The sequence below is a fragment of the Danio aesculapii genome, chromosome 1 (assembly GCF_903798145.1).
Source record: "Danio aesculapii chromosome 1, fDanAes4.1, whole genome shotgun sequence".
NCBI classification, from domain to species: Eukaryota; Metazoa; Chordata; class Actinopteri; order Cypriniformes; family Danionidae; genus Danio; species Danio aesculapii.
The window spans coordinates 51346773-51372973 of record NC_079435.1 but is presented as its reverse complement, the minus strand read 5'-3'; the positions used below and the strand labels follow the sequence as shown (position 1 = coordinate 51372973).

Sequence of the window (26201 nt, the reverse complement as noted above, 5' to 3'; positions counted from 1 at the left end):
AATAAGTGTTTACACTACTAAATTAATCCAGTTTGAATTCATTTTTTTACATTTACACCTGCATTTAGCGTTGTCCACTTGTGTTCAGATTGACAAAAATTTATCTGGTGTAAACACAACCTAAAATAGGATGATTTTCTAGAACAATTTTTACATTTTTTTACATTTAAACCAATCATATCTGGCAACCCAACTGGTAACCAGTAGGTTCAAAGTAAAAACCAAATGTGTTTACACTACTAAATTAATCCAGTTTAATAAATAGGTAAAGTAAAATAGGTGTAAACAAGAACTAAAATAGGATGATTTTCTAAAAATGTACTTTTTTTTTTACATTTAAACCAATCATATCTGGCAACCAGGCTTCAGCAACCCAACTGGTTACCAGTAGGTGCAAAGTGAAAACCTAGTAAGTGTTTACACTACTAAATTATCCCAGTTTGAATCCATTTTTTTTACATTTACACCTGTGTAAGTGTTGTCCACTTGTGTTCAGATTGACAAAAAATAATCTGGAGTAAAAAAGCTGTAAACACGACCTAAAATAGGATGATTTTCTAAAAAAACTTGTACTTTATTTATTTTTTTACATTTAATCCAATTATATCTGGCAACCAGGCTTCAGCAACCCAACTGGTAAACAGAAGGTGCAAAGTGAAAACATAATAAGTGTTTATACTACTAAATGAATCTAGTTTGAATCCATTTTTACATTAACAACTGCATTTAGTATTGTCTACTTGTGTTCGGATTGACACAAATTAATCTGATGTAAAAAACGCTGTAAACAAGACCTAAAATAGTTTCTTCGTATCAGGAGCAAATGTGATTGTGGGTTATACAAATTTTACAGATAAATCTAACGGTAAAGGTGCAACTCAGGTTTAATTTTCAATAGAGGGAATAAAGAAAGTAGGTCAGGTAAAAGGGTTTATATAAGGATTAAAAGATCTATTCTACTGGGATTTATACATTTTTGCTCTCATTAAATTGACTTTGGTAGTAAGTTAATGGTTGGCAGTGTAAATCCACCTGCTGAAGTGGAATAAGTGAACGCTAAAACTGTATAATAAAGCTATATTCTGATTGGGATGATGCACATGTTTTAAAGTATTTTAAAATGCTAAGAAAAGCTACGGAGCAAATTTTGAAAGGTTTTGCTTTTTTATTAACAAGACATTTGAAAAAAGAACATTTCTCAATGTTTTTAATAACCTACTCGCATGCAATCATTAGTTTAAGCAACAAAAGTATTCAGTAAACAGTGTTTTTCAACAATATAACTATATCCTCTGTAGAAAAAAAGAGAATGTTTTCACTTTGAGGAGTTTTAAGTATAAAAAGTGTTTCAATTGTTTCTTAAACTGTATTATTATATTAAATCACCACAAATGTCAACTGTTTCACCAAAAATATATTTCATGGTTTGTACAATATTACTGTTTAAAAGGTATGACCGCATTTTAGCTGGAAAAACACTTAAGCTTCTCATTTTATTTCATCTGTACAAGCACTTTTAACATCCATATCAAATATTTTACAATATACATGAGAGTTCAAAAGTTTGGGATTTTTGTAAAGTTTTTAACAGAAGTTCATTCTGCTTTTCAAGGTTGCATTTATTTGATCCAAAATACAGTTAAAAATGTAAAAATAATTATTAATTTTTTTAATAGAATGTAGTTTATTCGTGAGTCAAAGCTGCATTTTTAGCATCATTGCTTCAATATCTCACGAGCCTTCAGAAATCATTCTAACGTAATGATTTATCATTCTACTATGAGCGCTTCTTATTAGTAATCATTAATTTATTTTTTAATAATCAGTAATAATAATAATAAAAATAATAATAGTTCCTTTCATTAAAGCGCTTTTCTGGACACTCAATGTGCTTTACACATTTTTGGGGGAATGTCCTCATCCACCACCAGTGTGCAGCATCCACCTGGATGACACGATGGCAGCCATATTGCGCCAGACCGCACACCAGCTGACCTCGGTTTAAAGTCTCATTCAAAAAAAAAAAAAAAAAAAAAACCGCTCACTGAGCAGTATAGAGCAGTCCCCATCAATGTACTAGAGCAGGCATGGGCAAACTCGATCCTCGAGGGCTGGTGTCCCTGCAGAGTTTTGCTCCAACACTAATCAAACACACCTGAACACCCTAATTTAAGATCGAGGATCGAGTTTGCCCATCCCTGTACTAGAGTGTTAGGACCTACACAGAGCAGAGGTTGAGCGCCCCCTGCTGGCCTCACTAACACCACTTCCAGCAAAATGATGAAGTCAATTATGACATGGGGATGGTTAGAATGCCATAATGGACAGAGGCCAGTGGGCAAAGTTAGCCAAGATGCCAGGGTTAAACCCCAACTCTTTTTCGAAGGACCTCCTGGGATTTTTAATGACCACAGAGAGTCAAGACCTCAGTTTAACATCTCATCCAAAAGACAACACTCACTGAGCAGTATATAGCCCCCAGCAATGTACTGGGGCGTTAGGACCCACACAGACCGCAGGTTAAGTGCCCCCTGCTGGCCTCACTAACACCTTTTCCGGCAGCAACCTAGGTTTCCCATGTGGTCTGGCACAATGACTGGGCACAGCTCTGCTTTTCTTCAGTGAGTGACCATGTGAGAGTGGCAGAGAGATAGCTGCCGGCTTATGTTGAAAACTAATAAATGTAACTTTTTTTTCAGAATTCTTTGATGAAAAGAAAGTTAAAAATAATTCAAATAAATTGATTTGACATTGTGAGCGCTGATATATTACAATTTCCACAAAAATAGGAAACAACCCAACATCTGATAATGGCAATAATAACAATAATAATAATAATAATTGTTTTGTGAGCATCAAATCATAAATAACAAAAACAGGAAACAGCCCAACTGGGCAGCTGAATGAGATCCAAAAGTTTAGGTTCATATAATTATTAATCAGCTGTTTCTAAATGGGCTGTCTATAAAAGTGAGGGGGACGTATCCCCCCCGGTTGCTACACCCCTGAGCCCAACAGCGTACAATACTGATAATGGCAATAAAAATAATAATTTTTTCTTGAGCATCAAATCATAAATTTGGATGATTTCTGAAGGCTCAATTGACACTGAAGACTTAAGCAGCAATGCTCAAAATTCAGCTTTAAACCATAGGAATAATTGACATTTAAACCTCACTTCTACAAGAAAAGATTTATTTTAAATTAAATAATATTTCACATTTTTAAAGTATATTAAATCAAACAAGCCTTGACAAGCAGATTATCCTTCTTTCAAAAAAAACAACTGTACATCCCCGCTTATATTATAAACCAAACCAAACATGTGACAACAACATCATTTCAAACCTCCTGAAGAAAAGTCCAGCAGTCGGGAGTGGGACGTCCCGCTCAGCGAATGGGCCGGTAGGGGAAGGCGATGGAGGCGGGGTGGAAGGCGTGTGGAGAGAGGGCCGGGTGTGTGGCGTGGGCAGTCAGCGGGCGATGAGGGGCGAGAGCAGGGTGCGTGGGGTGGGCTGTCAGGACAGGGTGAGGGCTGTGAGGGGAGGACAGGGTGGATTGGTGTGGGCTGTGGGGGGACAGAGGAGACGGGCGACCCGGGTGGATATGAGGATACATGTTTGCCTGGAACGGGGAGCTGTGAGGAGGAGGCTGAACCACTGGCCCGGACATTACAAGCTGTAAGAGACTGCAAAACAAAAACACAGAGTTACTACATGCATGCGGTCCATAAATGAAGTAAACTGTGGTTATTGACTGATGGAATGTGTTTATGAAAGGTGGATGGAGATATACAGAGAGAACGGTCGCTAATGAAGTAGAATAGATTAAGGCTGCACAATACAGTATATCGTTTGAGCATCGATAACGCAATGTGTGCATCCGCAATAGTCACATTGCAGGATCTGCAATGTCAAGTATGGATTATTGTCAACCAGGAGCTTATAGACTAATGGCAAAGTTTAACCAGTGTGAATTTAAAGTTTATTAAGTGCATTTGTTTCTGTTTTTTTTTCTGTTAAACATATAATGTGAGTTTAAAGCAGTGATTCTCAACAACGTTTCAGGAGGACCACCAGCTCTGCACATTTTCCATGGCTGTTTTTCAATTCCAGGAACACAGAGAACGGACTTGCGTTCTTGTGGAGAGTAGGCATGGGCCGGTATCAGATTCTGACGGTATGATAACCTTGGATAAAAAATATCACTGTTTCACGGTATTATGATTACTGCTCTAAAATAAGTACTTTTTAAATGTCTGGGTAAAAAACAACACATTTTATCCCCTTTGAACACAATATATTTTATTTTTTGATAGATGTCAGGCTAAATAATTCAAATGAATCATTTACTTCTGCTGTCTTCATTAGTTAAAAAAAAAAACCACAGGTTTCTTTACATTTTAAAACGGCATCTTTGGATATCTTTTCTGCTGGAGATACTGTTGTCCTAAAAAAAAGTAATTAAAAAAAAATCTTACACATACCTTGAGAACACCATTACAGAAAATTTCAAAACCTTGACTTTTCCAAACCACGGTATACCTTGAAAACGGTTATCGTCTCATGCCTAGTGGAGAGCGGTCTTGTTGGAAGAACGAACTCGAGAGACCGCGAGAACAGAGAACGCGTCCTGTGAGAAATGTGATGCTGCATTCTTCCTGATGGTTAATTTTTTAATGGAAAATTAATTAACAAATTAATCCCCTTTTCACAACATAACTATGCATAAAGACTTTACAAATATACATTGCACAACATAAATAAAACAGATTTTAATACGAATTTCAGCAAATAAACACCCTTAATGTGTTTATTCCTTTTTTCATGTTAATGTTTATATTCTCCGTCTCAATTGGGGAAACTCCTGAGGTTAATAAGTTACATCTCTGAACTTTAATAATAAACCTATATAAAATGCTTCGCTTCCCACCTCCAGTCGCAATGACTTCTGGGACTTCTAGAGTGAGTTCGGTGCTCAAGTTTAAGTGGTGCTCACTGCAGAGCCACTTGGGCAGAGCTGAGCTCCAGCAAGGGGGAGCTGGAGCTCCAGCTCCTCCTTCCTTGCACTACTTCTACGAGTGATGTCACTGAGGGTTGGGGTTATGGGTGGGGTGGGGTGGGTGTACTCATTAAAACAGCTTATAGGAGGAGGAGCGAGAGCTCAAGCTCCCCCTCGCTGGAGCTCAAGTGGCTCTGCATCCATGCATCCTCGATATCGAGAACACATCCAGGAAGTTTCACATGTCCTCCGTTCTTGAGTAATGGAACCGAACTTTGGTTGATGATGACGTTACACGTGGAAGCAAGACCGTTGAAGAATGCGTATTGAGCTTTAGCTCATTAGTAGAGGCTAAAAGACCTGTAATGGGTGTGACAGACAAAGGAGACATCCAAAACTTGCAGTGTTGGTGGTACTCCAGGAAGGTGGTTGAGAAACACTGGTTTAAAGTATTCAGGCACAGGAAAGAATAGCATGAGTATCTTTTACACATTAATCTTTAACAAAGATAACTTATTATTATTTTTTTGAGGACTGCCAAGTGTCATTTTACATGAGATTTTCCCTCCTCCATTAATAGTGAATTCTTCAAATAAGGGTTATTCAATCCATCTGGTGAAATATATTTTATATCGTAAAATATAATAAAAATAATAAAATAATAGTGCAATGTCATTTTTTTTTTTTCAAATATCGTGCAGCCCTGGTATAGATATCGTACAAAATAAAAATATTAAATATAAATGACTTATATACAACAACGAAGCATTAATCTAATCTAAAGTGACGAAAGACTGTCACAGAACAATTCCAATAAACTTTAAATAGCACAATTGTTTTTGATTGTAATAAACATGCTACTTCAGTATTACTCTTATAAAAAGTTAATGTTAAAGATTACATATTAATATACTATTACAATTATAGTATTGTTACATTAAAATAGATAGAAAATAACTATTAGAATAACATTTAACATTTATTAGAATAACTATTAAAATAACATAGAAAAACAGCTCATTTTACAATACAAAGAAATTATTAATTAGTGATAGTTCCATTTCATTTAATAATTAATTACTTATTTTATTCATATTTAAAATGTCATATTTTAATAATATTTCACAATATTTGTAACTATTTTCTCTTTTTAAATCAAAGATTTAATATTTTTTAAATATTTATTATAACATGTTACAAAAATGTTTCCACTTTATATATCTTTATATATCTTTAATTAAATACATTTCACTTTTTTATTAATTTAATGAAATACCTTTTCACTTTCATACACACGTTTCTAAAGAGGTACTTTCTCTTGAATTGTAATAACATTTCAAAATATTTGTATTTGTAAATGAATGATGGAACCTTGACAAGCATCAATCATTTGATCACAACTAATATATACTTAAACACTTAAACACTTAACACTTAAAACACTTCATTTACTCATACAGTTGAAGTCAGAATTATTAGTGCCCCCGAATTATTAGCCCCCCAGTTAGTTTTTTTCCCTTAATTTCTGTTTAACGGAGAGATTTTTTTTTTCAACACATTTCTAAACATGATAGTTTTAATAACTCATTTCTAATAACTGATTTATTTTATCCTAGCCATGATGACAGTAAATAATATTTTACTAGATATTTTTCAAGACACTTCTATACAGCTTAAAGCTACATTTAAAGGCTTAACTAGGTTAATTAGCTTAACTAGGCAGGTTAGGGTAATTAGGCAAGTTATTGTATAACGATGGTTTGTTCTGTACACTATCACAAAATATATAGCTTAAAGTGGCTAATAATTAATAAAAAATAAAAACTGCTTCTTTTTTAGCCGAAATAAAACAAATAAGACTTTCTCCAGAAGAAAAAATATTATCAGACATACTGTGAAAATTTCCTTGCTCTGTTAAACATCATTTGGGTAATATTTAAAACAGAAAAAAAAATTAAAAGGGGGGCAAATAATTCGGACTTCAATTGTAAGTTAATAATATGCACAAAAACACACACATTTATTTAATATTTAAATTCAGACAGGCTTATTGTTCCAGCAGGCATATGATTTCAATATTCAAATCATCAGTGACTTACTTGTTGTGAGGCAGTCTGGAGCACAAAGCCCGTAGATCCTCTGAGAAATAAACAATATGACAGGAAATGACATCACTGAAAGGCTGCTTTTATCATATGAAACCTAAATGGGTGGTCATGAACTAAACTGTACCTCTGGCGCAGAGAAGGGCTCCGGTTGCCATGGCGACCTGAAGAGCCTGCGCCAGCCTGTCCAGAGCCAGCTGAATGTGACTGGCGTCGAGGAGCGGCGCGAGCTTCTCACACAGACGGCCGACCTCCTCGATCAGAGCGGCTACAGACTCCACAGGAAGCACAGTCAGACGACAAAACATATTCTTCTCTGTCAGGTGCACCTGCAGGTGTTCAAAACACACACACACACACACACACACACACACACACACACAAAAATACATCATACACTATCTCTTATGTCCTATGATGCTTTAAGAATTGTTGGAGTAATGTATGTTAAACTGTAAACAATCACTGAATATTAAGTAAACGTATTACACGTGAATGTCCTGTGAAGTGCTTTGAAATGGCCATTTTTTATTTGATGTTTCACAAACTCAACTGAAACATGGAGAGGGCGGGACATAGAATAGCTCCTCCCATTTAAAAAAAAACAGCTAATAGGGTTTTAATCACAGCTCTGTCAGTGAGAGTAGTTGAGTTCAAGCAAATCAAATGAAAAGCAAATGAGAAGCATCTTAAAGGGGGCGGGGCATTTTAGATACTAGTGAGCATTTGATTGGTCAAGATTTGATGAGAAACTGAAGTATGAGGTGATGTGAAAAAATCGTTGATCGATTGGGGCAGAACTGACAAACTGCAAGTTTTGTGTGTTTATATAGTCTAAACGCAAATTTTGTCACTGTTTTGGAGATTTTGTAACACAATTTGTCATACTAGCTTTGATATCCTTAAGAATAACTTACACCAACTCCTAAAACAGCCCAATGTTATCTTAATTTCACAGGACCTTTAATAAATTCTGTATTCTGACACCTTTTTCACACCACAAGCAGTGCGTGAGCAGCACGTATGGAGAGCAAAAGCAGTGTGCAAGTGTTTGTCTTTCACGCCGACTGCACCAGCAGTGCACAGCTCAACGGCAGATGCTGCACAGATCAATCTATCTCGATCTATTCTATCTGCCTATATCTATAAATACACTTTTTTAAAAACTTTTAATCTGCACCAAGGCCCGCGCCAACTTCCTCCTATGCTGTTTCCTTAACCTGCAAGTCTTTATTTTCCAAATTATATAGATCATACAGGTCTGCATGCTTCTCAAGCTCTATGAGGAGTGTCATTCATGTCTGGTGCACTCCGAAGACAATTGCCTGTGATATCATGTCATTTGGTTTTTGATTGTCGTAGGCTTATAGTTATAATAATATTCATACAATATAGTTATAATGATATTTATACATGATCAAACTAGTGTGCAACTTACTAAGCAAAACTATTACTAAAATTGTTTTACATTTGCTTTTGTAGTTCAGGCCTAAATAAATATTTGTTGCAGGTTTCAATCGTTTAAGTTCATTTGATTGACTATATATAAGTCAGTGGATATTATTGATGCATTTCTTGGGTAAAATTGCTACTTTTTATTGTCATTCAATGTGTTTTGGTCATTATAAATGCACTGTCACTTTAATTGAGCGTGAGCACTGTGGCAAAAATAGACCCAGCGCCGAAACTCACGCCTCTCGCTGCTTCTGTGTGCAGTATGAAAGCTCTAATCTGTTAAAGTGGACGCGAAAAACATGCGATTATACAGTTGGTGTTAATTAAAATTAATAAATTAGCAATTAGGATAATAAAAAAATGAAAAAAAAAACCTTGAAAGCTCTAAAAGAGATCAAGCCTCAGCCAGGTAAGAAGACTTACCATAAAAGTAACGCAACTTGTTAATTTTTGGGGAGTAAATCAATATTGTAATGCATTACTTTCAAAAGTTATTTTCCCCAACACTGCTTAGGACAATATTGAAAAATGTTTTTGATCCACTTCAAATGCTGGCAACCCCAAAATGGTGCTTGTTGAAGCGAAATACACCACCTGAAGCATGAGAAATACTTGAAGAACACTCAGGTGTAGTTTGGAGTAAAGCTCTTCATACGCCGTCCCCTTTTCACCATCTCCATGGCCATTGGTCAAAGCTGACTTCCGGCCTCTGTGATAGGCTAGCGGAGCTTTGACACACCAGCGCAGAAGACCCAGAAGAGGAGTGATCTCAAGACAACCCAACGGCAGGCTGGAGTTGAGAGGGGTGTTGATGAAGGTGAGCAGAAGTAGTCTGGGATCCTCTGTGATCCAACCAACCAGCATCTCCAAGAGCGCAGGGGGTGGAGTCAACTCATCTACAAGCCACAATACCACATATACAGGTGAAGTCAGAATTATTTACCCTCCTGTGAATTTCTTTTTTTTAATATTTCCCAAATAATGTTTTACAAAGCAAGGAATTTTTCACAGTATTTCCTGTAATATTTTTTCTTCTGGTGAAAGTCTTATTTGTTTTATTTCGGCCAGAATAAAAGCAGTTTTTAATTTTCTAAAAATACATTTTAAGGTCAATATTATTAGCCCCATGAGCAGTATTTTTTTTGATGGTTACAGAACAAACCATCATTATACAATAATTTGCCAAATTACCCTAACCTGCCTAATTAACCTAGTTAAACCTTGAAATTGCACTTTTTAAGCTGAATACTAGTATCTTGAAAAATATCTAGTCAAATATTATGTACTGTCATCATGGCAAAGGTAAAAGAAATCATTTAGAAATGAGTTATTAAAACTATGATGTTTAGAAATGTGTTGAAAAAACCTTTCCGTTAAACATAAATTAGCAATAAAATATACAGGGGGCCTAATAATTCCATCTTTAACTGTATATGATAATAATAAACACAAAAAAATACTTTGTTACTACTTTACAATAATGTTCCAATAGTAGTGTTAGTTATGTAAGCTAACATGAAAAATAACGAAGAGCAAATATATTACAGTATTTACTAATCTTTGATAAAGTTAGTTCATGAAAATAAAGTTGTTTATAGTGAGTTCTTAATTAATAATGCTTCGCAAACATAACTTTGGACTTAATAAAGACTTCGTAAATGTTGAACTATGATTTAATAAATGCTGTCCAAGTATTGTTCCTTATTATTTAATGTTAGTAAACATATTAAAGGTATAGTATCATAGATTACTCCTATTAGTATTTCACTGCATAAAACATTAATGGTAGTCCATTAGTTAATGATAGTTAAAGGAATAGTTCACCCAAAAATGAAAATTTCCTATATATTTTATAACAATGTTGGGAAAAAAGCAACAGAATAAATACAATGGTGTAAATATAAACATTGCAAAAAATGTTATTGTTAGATTTGTTTTGTCTTGTTTCTAGTCCAAATGTCTAAAAAATTCTTAACTCAAGAAGCATTTTTTAGACAATCAAAATTATGGTCTTGTTTTAAGCAATAATATTCCAAAATGAAATGAGTTTTTCCTTAAAACAAGCAAAATAATCTGTCAATAGGGGAAATCAAAATAATTTTGTTTAGCATTTTGACATAAGATTCTTTAGCTCGTTTTAAGGAAAAATTCAAAACCCTTCATTTTGGTAGACTATTTCTTAAAACAAGACAATATTTTTTGTTCGTCTAAAAAATGCTAGACATTTGGACTAGAAACAAGAAAAAAAATAAATAAATAAAAAAAATTTTTAAAAATCTGACAGAAAAAGTAAGAAAGATGTTTACAGTTGAAATCAAAATTATCAAACTCCCTTTGATTTTTTGTTTCTTTTTTAAATATTTCCCAAATGGTGTTTAACAGAGCAAAGAAATCAGTATGTCTGATAATATTTTTTCTTCTGGAGAAAGTCTTACTTGTTTTATTTCGGCTTGAATAAAAGCAGTTTTTAATTTTTTAAACACCATTTTAAGGTCAAAATTATCAGCCACTTTAAGCTATATTTTTTCTACAGAATAAACCATCATTATACAATGACTTGCCTAATTACCGTAACCTGCCTAGTTAACCTAATTAACCTAGTTAAGCCTTTAAATGTCACTTTAAGCTGTATAGAAGTGTCTTGAAAAATATCTAGTCAAATATTATTTACTGTCATCATGGTAAAGATAAAATAAATCAGTTATTAGAAATGAGTTATTAAAACTATCATGTTTAGAAACGTGTTGAAAAAAAAATCTGCTCTCCTCTAATAATTCAGGGAGGCTAATAATTCTGACTTTAACTGTAATTTCACAGAATGACCTATAAATCTATTTGGAAAGAATTCATAATTTCACATTTATAGGGATTATTTAGTAGAAGAGAAAAAATTAACAGAAATTGGGGAAAAAACAAACAAACAGTTTATATTTACCGTTGTAATTTTTTTCTTGTCAATGGCTGCTTTTTTATGTTTTTATGTTTTATGTTCATTGTTATGAAATATAACTATTAACTAATGGAACTTTATTTTAGAGTGTGACCAATATGATAATTTTACTTTTTATTTCTAAGGAAATAATTAAAAACATCATTTAAATTAGCAATGTGACAGGAGTAGAAGTGCTTAAAGTGTGATATTGTGTTCATACAACAGTTCAATGCCAATGTGTGTAAATAAAGAATAAATTCACCTGCAGTGTGTCTTAAAAACCCATTTTTTGAGAAATTACTTAATTCTGCTACAGATCCATATTTCATGTTGATTGTTTAAACAGAAAACTTTGGTGCCATTTTAGAACTAGTAACAAAGAAAGGAATTAAAGTCGTCATTGCATTATATATAGTAATGTCTTGATGACTTGCTCATAAATAATCTAACATTCATAACCTAGAGAATAGTTTTTCATAAATTGTGACAAACAGCACACATGGTACCTGTGGAGAAGTCATAGAGCGCCGTGACTGCAGTGATGAGCTGGCAGCAAAAGCGAGGGCTGGCTGAACAGATGTTTTGTAGGGTAGAAATGGCACAGGGCACCAGTGTGCAGTAATCCTCCATCAACACCTGTGCCAAACGCACACACCACGCAGAGTGTGCGCGCTACACAAAAAAAAAACACATAGGAAATCCTTTAGAAAGATGGATTTCATAATGAGCAAATACATTTTCCTCCAAAATGTCAATAAAGTAACGTAATCTTCCATCTGCATCTAAAAATGTCATAAGCATAATGTCATAAAATCACACACCTGTAGCCAGATGGCTGCACACTCTAGTATAGGCACACGGCACACAGCTATCGACATAGAAACCAGCTTCCCGAGCATGGCCATGCGGCTCTCATCAGCCTTGTTGCCTTGCAGACTGAAGAGCGCTGAGAAAATGACCTGTCGGATGGCGTCTTTGCTCTGCTCCTGGAAGTAACTGCACATGATCTCCAGAAGCTGCAGCTCTTGAACGCAGCTCATCCTCTGAGTCAAACACAACACACAGTTCATTTCAATCATTTTTCACTCATATGCGGCATATTACTGTAATTAGCACTGAATTTACATGGTAATCCAACGAGACGACCAAGCTTTACGTTAAGTACTTACACACTATTCTTTCAAATTGTCTAGTGCAGACTTTCTCAAATAGTGATTTGTGATGTGATTTTAAAGAAGTGTTTTAAAGCAGTTGACACTTCAGTCAGACCCAGATTAGGCTTGGGCGGTAATACGATAATATGGTATACCGTGGGATCTAAAAATAGCAACAGTATCAGTCTCAATATCGTTAACCTGTCATAAAAAACAATGCACTTATATAGGAGACAAGTATTAAAAATTAAATATAATTTATTTAATGCCTAAAAATGTGTATGTATGGTTGTCATCACAAGACAGCGTGGAGGAGAGAGAGAGAGGTGGGGAAAGATGGCGAGTCACACACCAAGAGACCTGGTCTCAAAAAAGAACACAACCTCTGCAGTTTGGCAGTATTTCGGGTTTCGACCGAACGAGAAGGAAGACATGGTAAATACGAACTAGAGGTCTGCATTCCCGCTGCTGTACCGCGGGAGCCGCGGGACCAAACCAGATTTCTTGCGGTGCAGGAATAAATTTCCAAATAAAGCGCGGGAGCGGTCGGTAACTCTGGTGTAATTTGAACGTGAGCGGGCGGTCTAACAATATTGTTACCGAGCGAGCATGCTCGCATCCACGTGGATGCTGTTTATGTGTGTGTGTGCGTGTATGTAAATGAGAGAGAGCGTGATGCTGTGTGTGGCTTGTTTGGTGCTGTGTGTGTGTGTGTGTGTGTATGTGAATAAGTGAGAGAGTGTGATGCTGTACGCCACTGGCTTGGTGCTGTCTATATGTGTGGTTTTGGTTTTTCCCGCCCCCTCCCCCAAAAATGTTGTCTCGCTCAGATCTCTAATACGAACAAGACAATTTGCAAATTGTGCAATGGTGCAATTTGCAAAGGTGACCGCGAACCTAAGGTCGCATATACGGTATTCAGTTTCTGAATAGTTTCTGACAAGCCAACTGTTTGGTGACGCTGTCTGAGCTTACATCATAATTTTTTTATTATGCACGGTAATACACTGAAAAAAGTGTTGCATGCAAAAGTGTTGCAAACAATTTATTTGTGTTGAATTTAAACAAACAAATTAAATTGAGCAATGTTCAACTTAATTTGTTTGTTTAAATTCAGCCTAATTAAATTGTTTACAACCACTCAACGTAAAAAAATTGAGTAAATCCAAGGAGTCATCTTTGAATAATTTTTTTCAGTGTACCGTATACAGAGGTAATATAGGGAGGAGGTTTGACGGTATCAAAATTTGGATACCGCCCAAACCTAATGGAGATTTATATATTGTGATCATGATTTTCGAAAGCATTACATCACTTTGAAAACGTTTATTATTTACTATTACCTCCCCATACAGTTAGAGTGGTTGGAAGCCACTTTGCGTGACGTCAAATTTAACAAGTGGATAGCGCATGTCTTTGGACAGTGGGGGAGACCGGAGGCCAACACAGGGAGAACATGCAAACTCCACACAGAAACGCCAACTGAACCAGCCGGGTCTCAAACCAGCGACTTTCTTGCTGTGAGGTGACAGTGCTTACCACTGACCCACCATGTCGCCAGAAAGAAACTCATATTGTTTTTTTTATTTTATCATGATTTAACCAGGAACTCTCGGATTTAAAATCTCATTTACAAGAGAGACGTGGTCAAGGTAACAGCTATACTGTAAATCAATTTCAAAATACAAGAACACCATTACAACAACACTATCAATCCTCTCAACAAAAACAATCACATGCTTCCAATACCACTCTCTTTATAATGGCTTTAAATTCACCGAAAGACACAATTTTATCTAGTGTTAAATCTTTTTGTAAAATTATTCCATGCCGAGAGTGCACAATAAAAAACTGTTTCTCCCAGTTCTGTACAAACTCGAGGTATATTGAAGACCAAATGAAAGATTTATAAAGGTTTGGAAACACTTAAGGGCCAGTAAAAAATTCATGAAATAAGTTGGGTGGTAAAATATTAGGGGTATTAAAATTAATTGTTTCTTCGGTGCAGCGCGATGCAGACAATTCGGTATATGTTCAGTAATAATCATAACCGGTTATTGTGTAATGACATTATCTCATATGTGCTATGTCGCCGTAGCTTACTATGGCGAGGGAGGCGAGTATTTACAATGCTCCAACTACTTAACGCAGAAACTGTGCACATTCACTGCGTGTGTGTTTACTGGATCGGTCTTTCACTGACACTTACACCAGAAGCCCCTATTTCACAGCGATTGAGAGAATGAAAGTAAACTTAATTTAAACAGTGCTCAAGTACACACACTGGGATGCATCTTCCCTCCTCACCTTTGGCTGAATGTTTCTGTCTTTAGGGACATGAAAGATGAACTCCTCCACCAGCTCCACTGTGCTCTTCTCTAGTCCAGGCAGGGGTCCACCGGAGCTCTGGAGAGCACTGCCCAGTGAGATGTCCAGATGATACAAAACCTCTTTAGCAGCGCTCAGCGGATCGCGCCGCAGCAATGCATGCCGAATATCACTCATCTCTGCTGCGGAGGAGGAACTACAGCATCAGCACATATACAAACATCAGACCAACTGGAAAAAGAAGAAATTAAAGAGACATCAATCAGTTAGAAACAAATAAAGAAATTAATTGTATCTTTGCTTGTAATTCTTTGGACATGAAGCAAAGTGATGAAATGATTTTTAGATATGCATCACTGAATCATGGTAATACCATGTTTTTGGATATGCATTTATGGTAATACACAACAGTCAATTTTAACAAATGAAATAAGTGTAGTTAACTCAAAATGTACTGAAAGTTAATTCTACTCATTTGAAAAGAGTTTTGACCTCAGTGCTGAAGGTAATGAGTTAATTAAATAGCTCATTACTTCAACTAAAATGGAGTAAGTTCACAGTACTCGTATAGATTAATTTCTTAACTCAAATGGTTTGTTGCAATATGTCTCCTCAAACGGTTTGAGTTGCCTAAACTTATCGGGTTTTACAGTACTCAGTTGGTCTGAGTTCTCTTCATTTATTGGGTTTTTACTGTGCTCAAATTGCTTCCTTTACTCAAATGGATTAAGTTCACAGTACTCATTAGGATTAATTTTTGAACTTAAATGGTTTATTGCAATTGGTTTCCTCAAATGGTTTGAGTTACCATAACTTTTTGGGTTTTACAGTGTATGTTATCTGGACATGCATCAAGCTAATCTAAGACAATTATGAAAGAATCAATCAGTAAAAAATAAAGATACAAAATATTGTATATTACTGCATTTGCTATTCTTGTTTATATATATAATAATTGTTGTTTTCTAATGCATCATGGTAATACTATGATTTTTTAAAACTATACGTTTTAAATCTGCTTTATATTAATGCTATATTTTTGTACATGAATCAAGTCAAAATGTGAAAATAAGAAATATGAAAATTACATACAAGTGAGTATAATAAGTAATCAGAACATATCATACCAAAATAACCAAATACGTCATAGTTTTGGACCTGAAGCAATTTATTAAAATCTTTTCATTTCTTAAAGGTTGAAGACATGATATTTTTCTGTTCGATCACATTACAATTACATTGACGCAAGCAAATTAAATGCCTAATATATGTCTATTTCAAATAAACAATGTGACAATATGATTAAACTGATGTTTCACCATCATTCAGCACAATACAAGTATTTATGTAAAAATGAAAACATACTTATGACTTGTACTTTCTTAAAAATATATTATAACAACTGGTTATACAACATTTTAAATGATTAAAAATGATAACAAATAGGTAAAAACCTAGCGTTTTGAAGTGTTGCGCATCAAATTTTGATTATTTTTCTGTATTAACGTTAGTTTAACAGGATTTTAAGAATTGTGAATTTGTACGGATCAAGGCTAAACTGAATATATATATGTGTGTGTGTGTATATATATATATATATATATATATATATATATATATATATATATATATATATATATATATATACACATATACACACACAAATTCACAATTCTTAAATTCACAATTCTTAAACCAAAAAAAAAGTGTATATATATATATATATATATATATATATATATATATATATATATATATATATATATATATAAAACGTTATATGTAACGTTAACGTTATTCTTTATCATACATTTAAACGGGACACATCCTAGTGTTATGATTTCGGACATTTACCAAGGAAATACTAACAAAAGCAAAAATGTACCACAGTATGTAAAGCATCTGTAGAAAAACTTGGTAATTTGATTGTATTAAATTCACTATTATTGAATCACACATAACACGGGCAACAGATAAGCCACAACAAGCGTTCTTTCTCTTCTCTATGGTGACACACATTGCTCAAAAGCGATGGCGTTTCCACAACACCAGCGCCTCAAATGTTTGCTTCATTCACATTACATGCATATTCATAACTAGAATCTACTTACCTACGTTAACCATTAAGACTCGTTACATTAGTTTACTTTAATCTGCAAAAGCATATCGCTCATAACTGACAATGTGAAAGTTGTCCTCGGAAAATAACTACGGAATCCCATAAAGAACATTTGTAGACTCGTTTAAGGGAAGAGACGAACGGCTGATCAGCGCCTCCTGTGTTCTGGAGGTAACAACAATACAACAACAACAACTAAAATTCTGTCTGAAGCCACGATTTGCTTGAAAATCAATTTCAGTATGAAATAAACCATTAACTATACTGTTCTTACTAATTCTAAATTTATGTTAGCTAGTACACATAAAATAAAATGTGTTGGTTTATTATGCTTAATTTAGTTTTTTTCATTTGCAGTTTATACCACGTCTGTGTTTATTTTAATATATTGTATTTGTTTTAATATAGGCCTACTGAGTTAAAACTGAAAAAGAGAAGCAGCTAGCCTAATTAAAATTATACATTTTGTTTGTTTGTTTTTTGCTGTTGCTGTTAGTGTTTTATTTTTAAAATCTTATATTTATTTTTGTTCATTATAACTAACGCATCCAGATGTGGACAATTCTATTATTATTTGTTTAAAAATAGTCTATTCAAGGAAATATTTAATATGATAAATACATTCATTCATTCATTTTATTTTCGGCTTAGTCCCTTTATTAATCAGGGTTCACCACAGCGGAATGAACCACCAACTTTTCCAGCATATGTTTTACGCAGCGGATGCCCTTTCAGCTGCAACCCATTTGACTTATTATAGTGATTAATTATTTTAGTAAAATAATTATAAGTAAATATTTTAAGTAAAAAATGTTTTGGTTTTAGCTTAGTAACTAGCACCCATATTCAGAAGAGGACTATTTATTGAATAATAAAGTACTTGTATTTTACTTGCATATGCTTTTTCTCTTATACATTTACCAAAAGCGAAACAAAATATTTTATTGCAATTTCAATTTTTATTTATTTACTTATTTATTTTTCCATTTTATTTATTATTGATTAATCATTTTAATAAGTAAAAAGATGTTTTGGTTTTAGTTAAACTATTTGGACTTGCAGTTTTTCTTATACATTCACCATAAAAGGTTAATAAAAATATTTATTATTAATTTTTATTTGTTTATTTATTTATTCATTCATTCATTCATTTACTTACTTAAGCCTATTATTTTATTTGAATTTAAGTTTAATTCATTCCCAGTAAAAAAAATTATATATATATATATATATATATATATATATATATATATATATATATATATATATATATATATATATATATATATATATATATATATATATAGTATATAGTATAGTATATATAGTTTATAGTTATGATTTTATTTAAATGTAATACCATTGCAGTCGAACTGCAGTACACGTTTGATTTTTTTAAAGTATCACTTCAAATCAGTTTCCACCGGGAGGCGCTGTTTAACACCTGGATCTAAGTTATCTGAATAATGTTATGGCGCCACCCCATCATCATCTCCTCAGCTTCACTTCTGACGGGACAGCAGACTCTGAGCAGCAGCACAAACAAACCCGTCCAGCTCTCTTCAACTTTACATCCAGCAGAAAACATGACCATCAACACACTCAGCCAGGATGGAGTACAGAGACAGCAAATGCCCTGTTTGACAAAGGTAAACCCCACAAAATCTGATTTGTTTAACTATTCCACATCATATGTCCGCTTTAGGACGGGCATTTTCGCAAACTAGCTATATTCATAATTCTCTTGTAGCTTGTAGTCAGTCAACTTTTACTAAAATAGCTGACAATACTACTTAATAATAAATATAATAATATAACTGAAAGAAAAACACACCAGAAACTAAGATTTGTTTGCAGACAATGTTATGATGAATATATTTGTATGGTTGTGCCAGTATTTCTTTGGCTGATTATATAATTCATTTTATAACAGAATATTCATCCAATTAATTCATGCTTGTCCTCTTAAGTTATTTGAGCTTCAAATCAACAGAGTTATTTTACTGTGAAAATGAGAAAAATTAATAAAAGACGTCAATTAGTCAGTATTAATATAAGAAGCATGAGCTTTTTAGACTGGAAACAGTAATACTATAGTTTTTGAAAATTCATCATGGTAGTACTATGTTTTATGGACATGTATTAAGATGATGCCATGTTTAGTCATTGCTATTATAGTTCACATTTTGCTTTAATTTATTTTATTGTTTTATGAATTGCCTTTTAAGATGTTTGAGCTTAAATCACATGATAATAAACTGTGAAATAAGAAATAAAAAAGACATCAATGTTTTCTGGACATGCGTTAGGGTGATACAGTGTTTTCAGTCATTGCTATTATATTGTATTTATTATATATATTTGTAAGTTTTTATCAATAAACTATGTGAACATAATTTGCTTTATATTTGATATAATATCAATGTTTTATCCCTTTTATTCAATGTATAAAATAGCTAAAAAAGTAGCTTACAGTTGGTATTTAATCATTTATAATAATAAAAAATAAACATATTTCTCATTTACACAGTTTGGCTCATAAAATAATCCTGTGATTTGAAGCTCAAACTACTTAAAAGACAATTAATAAAATAAGATAAAATAAAGGCATCACGGTGGCGCTGTGGGTAGCACAATCGCCTCACAGCAAGAAAGTCGCTGGTTCGAGTCCCAGCTGGGTCAGATGGCATTTCTGTGTGGAGTTTGCATGTTCTCCCCGTGTTGGTGTGGGTTTCCTCCCGGTGCTCCGGTTTCCCCAACAGTCCAAAGACATGCTATAGGTGAATTTGGTAAGCTGAATTGTTCGTAGTGTATGTGTGTGAATGAGTGTGTATGGATGTTTCAAAATGATGGGTTGCAGCTGGAAGGGCATCCGCTGCGTAAAACATACACTGGATAAATTGGCGGTTCATTCCGCTGTGGTGACCCCAGATTAATAAAGGGACAAAGCCGAATTAAATTAAATTGCAATGACTACAACACAATATCATCATAATGCATTTATAAAAAACAGTATTATGACGAAACATGTTCAAAAACCAGCATTACTGTTTGAAAGACATGCTGTATCTTTGCAAATACATTTTCTGTTTTTTACTCAGTTTGAACCACATTTTATTGCATGAAGTTCACTTTTTGACCTAAGATGAATGCGATTTTAATTTAACAATATTTCATTTATACCCACAAACAGATGGAGCGCATGATCATTTCTATGCAGGACCCTGATATGGGCATCAAGCTGCGCAACCAGCGTCTGCTTATTACAGTCATCCCACATGCAATGACTGGTAAGGCTTTCCATCTCTCTTCTTTCTCTCTCTCTCTCTCTCTCTCTCTCTCTCTCTCTCTCTCTCTCTCTCTCTCTCTCTCTCTCTCTCTCTCTCTCTCTCTCTCCATGACTGCATCAAACTTCACTCACTCTCGCTTGATAATCCCAAATGGATGAGAGTGCTCTGCTTATTTTCCAGCCCCGGACATGTTTTGGCACGATTAAAGAGACAGCTGAGGCACTAACTACAATAGTTTCTTATCATCACCCTGAAAATACTGTGTATTTTTATCAAAAACTATCCACTGTATCTGGGAAAGTCTGGAGTGCGCATGAGGACAGTGAATCAATAGTAGCTTGCGCAGTGAAATTAGACTCCTGTGTGCGCTTTTGGTCTCGGTGCTCATTTTTCTTGTTATTAATTAGTCTAACAGTGCATGTTTTGCACCTCGCACTGCTCTCTCAGAGGACACCGGCCTGTGTGTAAATAAACAAATCACTTTCTTTGGCAAATTAAAGAAATGTACAGGGTCAGTTGAGTAAATGTGATGCTTTCGCAAATGCTCTCTGCCTGTTTATGGACTGTAGATGTTATATACAGTTGAAGTCAGAATTATTAGCCCCCCTGTATATTTTCCCCCAATTTCTGTTTAACAGAAAGATTTTTTCAGCACATTTCTAAGCATAATAGTTTTAATAACTCATCTATAATAACTGATTTATTTTATCTTTTTCATGATGACAGTAAATAATATTTTACTCGATATTTTTCAAGATACTAGTATTAAGCTTTAAAGGGCAATTTAAAGGCTTAACTAGATTAACTAGGCAAGTTAGGGTAATTGGTCAAGTCATTGTATAATGATGGTTTGTTCTGTAGACATATCTAATTAGATCTAAAAATATCAACACAGGCTCATTGTGAAAACGTAGCCCTGCGGACGTTTCTGGAGATAGCGAATTACGTAGGCGGAGGTACGTATGGCTGCATTTCATTTCTTTAAACGAACGCTACAGGGCGGTGTGACGCCGTTCCTTTTCGCGCTTACCCACCGACCGCTTACCTTTGTATGGACGGCATTACAGCTGCAAGCAGTTTGTCCCATTAGTGCGCCACGTCCATCGGCAGATTTGAGATGCAGAGAGGAGTTGACCACTAAGACGGGGGTTCGAGTCCGGTGAAGAGCAGTTCAAGAAAGCAGGTAAGACAAAAACAGAATCCAAATTATAAAACAAACAAGTGAATAGCAGGGTGAGGATGTGGTAAAAAAAAAAATTCAGACGAGGGCTTTTATTTTTTTGGATTGCTTTTGAAACGTGTTGGTTGGGTTTAGGGAAGTGGGTGAACGGGTCAATCGATAAAATTGGTTGGGTTTAGGTAAGGGGGAGGGTGGGTCAGCCGATTGTTCGCTCAGTCAGTCAGAAAGTCTGTCCAAAAGTGAGTCGACGGCGGCCTCTGGTGGGTTTACGCGAGAACAGCAGGCGCGAATGGCACTCGCGAGGGAAATTTGAGATCTCAAAAAGCATACACGGCGACCTCTGGCGGATTCGTGAAAAAAAAAAAACTGCAGAAAAACGTGCCGCCGGGACATATTTCGCGGTCTCCAGAAACAGCTTAAGAGGGCTAATCATTTTGACCTTAAAATGGTTTTAAAAAAATTAAAAACTGCTTTTATTCTAGCTGAAATAAAACAAATAAGACTTTCTCCAGAAAAAATATATATTATCGGAAATACTGTGAAAATTTCCTTAATCTGTTAAACATTATTTGGCAAATATTTGAAAAAATAAAACTAATTCACAGAAGAGCTAATCATTTTGACTTCAGCTGTATATAACAGCAGAATATTTAAAAATAAAACAGAAATGTACATCTCCTCCGACCTGGTCACGGGAGCTGACTGCTGTCTGAATACATATATTAATATTACAGTCTGCTTATGGAGTACTGGTCAGTTCTGCTGTTAGAAAGATGTTTTGTATGCATGTTGATAACAGTCTTCTGTCATTTTAGGTGCTGACATTGTTGAATGGCTGATTAAGAAGTTTACTATTTCTGATGAAGGTACAGTAAGACATTAATATAACTTATTTTAACTATATTTTACAGTTCTGTAATTCATCATTTTGAGTTCATGTATTGCAATTCTGAGAAAAAAAAGCTTTGTGAAATCATATTTCACACTTGTGAGATGATATCTTGCAATTTTGTTTTATTATGTAACTAATATTTAGCACAGAACCGTGAGCTTCTCAAAATTTACAAGATTGTGAAATGTAAACTTTTAATTGCAAGTTTACTTATAGAAACTCTGAATTAATCCTATAATGTATCATATCAAAGATATAACTACAATAAAAACACAAATAAAATATAATAATTATATATTATATATAACTATATATTATTAATTTTTTTTATTTGAGTTATATCTTTGATATTTCAGAATGCTATATGTAAACTTGCAAAGAAAGGTATATTTCACAATTCATATATATATATATATATATATATATATATATATATATATATATATATATATATATATATATATATATATATATATATATATATATATATATATATATATATACATATATATATATATATATATATATATATATATACATATACATATACATATACATACATATACATACACACACACACATACATATACTGTGTATATATATATATTTATGAATTGTGAAATATACTTTTCTTTGCAAGTTTACATATAGCATTCTGAAATATCAAAGATATAACTCAAATAAAAAAGTCTATTTCTGAGGTGAGATATAGTTCAAAATATGTGAAAATATCGGAAAAATATATAGAAAAGTGACTTATTTTAGCAACAGCTTTAACGTCTATTTATAGTGGAATGGGCGGAATGTTTCAGATTGTAGAGAGAATTTGATTGGACAAAGATTTGAAGTGCAGAATGATGTCATCAAAACATTTGAACAATATTGGCAGAAGTAAAAGACAGAAGGATTTAAATATCTACATTTTCTAAATGCAAATGTTGTAACTGATTTGGAGCACACTTGCTTAAACATAACATTTAATAACAAAATTAAAAAGAATTGAATAAATAAGTTGCAATAATCCTTACATTCCTACAAATCTTTCAATTTTTTGTAAAAAAAAGTGCATTAAAAAGTAATACATTTGATATTAATTTAATATCTATAAGTTTCCATGTTGCTCCTGCATCTTTGTAGATTTGCAGTATGTAAATCAGAGCCTGTGTGTGTAATAATTTCCATGCTATTTCTGCTGTGGTGATTTCCTTGAGTTTTCCAGTCACCGTTGTGTGGTTTACACAGTGTTCTCTGGGGACAACATTATTCTCTATGTGCCTCCTGAGGGACTACAAAACACATATACAATCCTCGGGGAGCGAAATTGCTTATTAAAGTGGCTTTGGCACATTAAAGTCAGATTTTATATAATGCGAGCCGAGTTGTGTGTGGGTTTTTTAATAATAAATGCAACAAACGTCACACTGAGAACAGGCTGTGTGGTTCAGAAAGCCCTAATAAACAAGCTGTCCTGCACACAGCTGTGACTGGAATAAACAAGACTCCAGAGAGTTTGGAGAATCTGAGCGCTGCAGTGAGGGAACACCTTGTGTAGGCAACGCTTAGACTGAAATGGAGGCATTTTTTCAAGCATAACTACCACTGGATTGGTTTATGTTATCCTCTGGAAATGTTTGTTGGTGTGTCAGGAAAATAACTAGATGCCATAGTTTCATAGTGATTATTTTTACTGTGTTCCTGTTGCTCAAACAATCGAGGATGGTATACCAGCACTGCTAATGGATTAGAATTCCAGAGAATAAATGAACACAAAACAAATGTACATATGCTGGTTGACCATCTTGGATAAGCAACAAAATTAGGTGATCAAGTTGGCTTTTTGTTGTTAGTTACTGTAGCTTGAACTGACTAGTAATAGCATTGGATACTATTATTAGGAATAGTATTGGATAGTAATAGAATTGGAAATATTATTTTGGCGTTCTACATGCATATTTTACATATAATCAATTGTGTTACTTGTCATATTTTTAAATGATTTATTATGAAATTTATTAGCAGAAATTTATTCAATTTATTATTTCTAAGTTAAAACTGTAAAAGGAAATCATACATTACTTTTGTGTAAATTAAGATTAAATTAACTAAAAACAAAGCCATTTTTGATATGTATATTACTGAAATGAAGTCAAATAAAATATGTAAAATATATATTTTTCATGTTTTAGTGCAGTGTTTCTCAACCACGTTCCTGGAGGACCACCAGCACTGCAAGTTTTGAATGTCTCCTTTGTCTGTCACTCCCATTAAAGATCTTTCAGTCTCTGCTAATGACCTGATGATCTGAATTAGGTGTGTTTGGTTAAGGAGACATGGTAAATATGCAAGGCTGGTGATCCACCAGGTACGTGGTTGAGAAATATTGCTTTTCGTAAAACATGATGAACTATAATAAACACTGTTATCAGTTAAAAGGCTACTAAAATAGAGTGCACCATCTAGTTGTGTATACATCTAGTAAACTCTTATTAGCTTTTAAGGACATAAGAATGATAAGGTATTTTCCTTATATTTTAAATGGACAACTTAACAATAAGTCAGAAACCATTAATAACAAAGCTGTTGTGAGCCTTGAGGTTGTTAATAAATGCTTTTGTTGGACCCATTTGTTCTCATTAGCTTAATCTTAAACAATTATATGCAATTGCAAAATTTCTGCAACAAAACTAGATTACCCATGATGGTGTTCACAAAATTCAACCAGAGTCACAGCAAGCAAAGAATGCCAAAATGGATCTTTAGCTCCACCGACTCACATGAAGCAACATCAATTATGTAACTATGCACTTAAAGTAATTGAATATCTGTACATATTAAAGTCAACATCTTTTAATAAACATATTTCACCATCATTTTTATTTTCATGTGTCATTTTCCAATGCTTTATGAGATTATAGTTCTTTCTTACCCTGATTTAAGCTGTAAAGAATCACATCTTTGCCTTTTCGTCCAAATTTAATTTACTTATTCCTTTCAAATCAAGGTTGTTGATTTGTTTCATTATTTTATAACTCCTTTAAAACTGACCTAAATCATTGATTGCATTTATAGAATAATTGATAGGAAAATTACTTCCAGAATCTGATGAAGTCTTTAACTGATGTATTGTGTTTATAGAATATTTAATTGAATTACAATCTAATTACATGCAGTTTTCCAACTTGTTCATGCATGATCATTTATTTGTTCTTATTTAGAGGCAGCACACATTGGACAGTTCCTTGTGAAGTATGGCTACATTTACCCTTTAAAAGAGCCCAGAAACCTTATTCTGAAAGCTGATGAATCAGCATATCGCTTTCAGGTCAATACACACAGCAAAATCCTATGTTGTATAAGCATAATATTCCATATTGCAAAAAACACCACCTTTTTAATCCTTTTCCTTTATCAGACACCATATTACTGGATGTCAACACGCTGGCCTGCTTCAGAACTAGATTATGGTAAGTGAAATCATCACTTATTAACTCTTATGTTGTTCTAAAAAGCCTTTCTTTGCATCAAGGAATACAAAATCTTGACATTTCAGAAAGTTTGTTTTATTTTTATATTTATCTATATGTTTTTTAGCAATCTACCTGGCCAAGAAGAATATCAGAAAACAAGGAGAGTTAATCGAGTATGAAAAGGTATGTGGTCAAATGCAAAACCACACCATTGGCAGTGGTGTATAAAGTACTTGAAAGCCAAACTTGAGTAGAAGTACAGATACCTTACTCAAAAA

The 26201-nt window shown here is 33.9% G+C and overlaps 2 protein-coding genes across 2 annotated transcripts in view; one reads left to right on the top strand and one right to left on the bottom strand.

Annotated features, from left to right (window-relative positions):
- Positions 1-1479: 1479 nt before the first annotated feature.
- On the bottom strand, positions 1480-17179 carry ints15 (integrator complex subunit 15). The gene is made up of 8 exons (XM_056462262.1): positions 17087-17179; positions 14955-15206; positions 12315-12536; positions 12000-12165; positions 9156-9457; positions 7234-7435; positions 7101-7140; positions 1480-3688 (listed from the first exon to the last, which is right to left on the bottom strand). The coding sequence occupies exons 2-8, from the start codon at positions 15150-15152 to the stop codon at positions 3391-3393; spliced, it is 1428 nt and encodes a 475-aa protein (XP_056318237.1). The 5' UTR covers positions 15153-15206; positions 17087-17179; the 3' UTR covers positions 1480-3390.
- Positions 17180-18619: 1440 nt separating this feature from the next.
- rgs11 (regulator of G protein signaling 11) overlaps positions 18620-26201 on the top strand; it is a 26390-nt gene continuing 18808 nt past the window's right edge. Inside the window, exons 1-6 of the mRNA XM_056452109.1 lie at positions 18620-18743; positions 20288-20384; positions 22380-22430; positions 25672-25778; positions 25869-25920; positions 26048-26106. Of these exons, the coding sequence (XP_056308084.1) occupies positions 18681-18743; positions 20288-20384; positions 22380-22430; positions 25672-25778; positions 25869-25920; positions 26048-26106 (429 nt within the window). The 5' untranslated portion in view covers positions 18620-18680. The remainder of the gene's footprint in view (positions 18744-20287; positions 20385-22379; positions 22431-25671; positions 25779-25868; positions 25921-26047; positions 26107-26201) is intronic.

Bases quoted from the DNA above. Each gene is read 5' to 3' on its own strand.
- ints15 (XM_056462262.1), bottom strand. From the start codon at position 15,152: ATGAGTGATATTCGGCATGCATTGCTGCGGCGCGATCCGCTGAGCGCT. The intron at 9,458-11,999 runs GTACCATGTGTG...TGTGGCTTGTAG, and splicing joins GCTCTATGACTTCTCCACAG to ATGAGTTGACTCCACCCCCT. The intron at 3,689-7,100 runs GTAAGTCACTGA...TTTGTTTTGCAG, and splicing joins TCCAGACTGCCTCACAACAA to TCTCTTACAGCTTGTAATGT.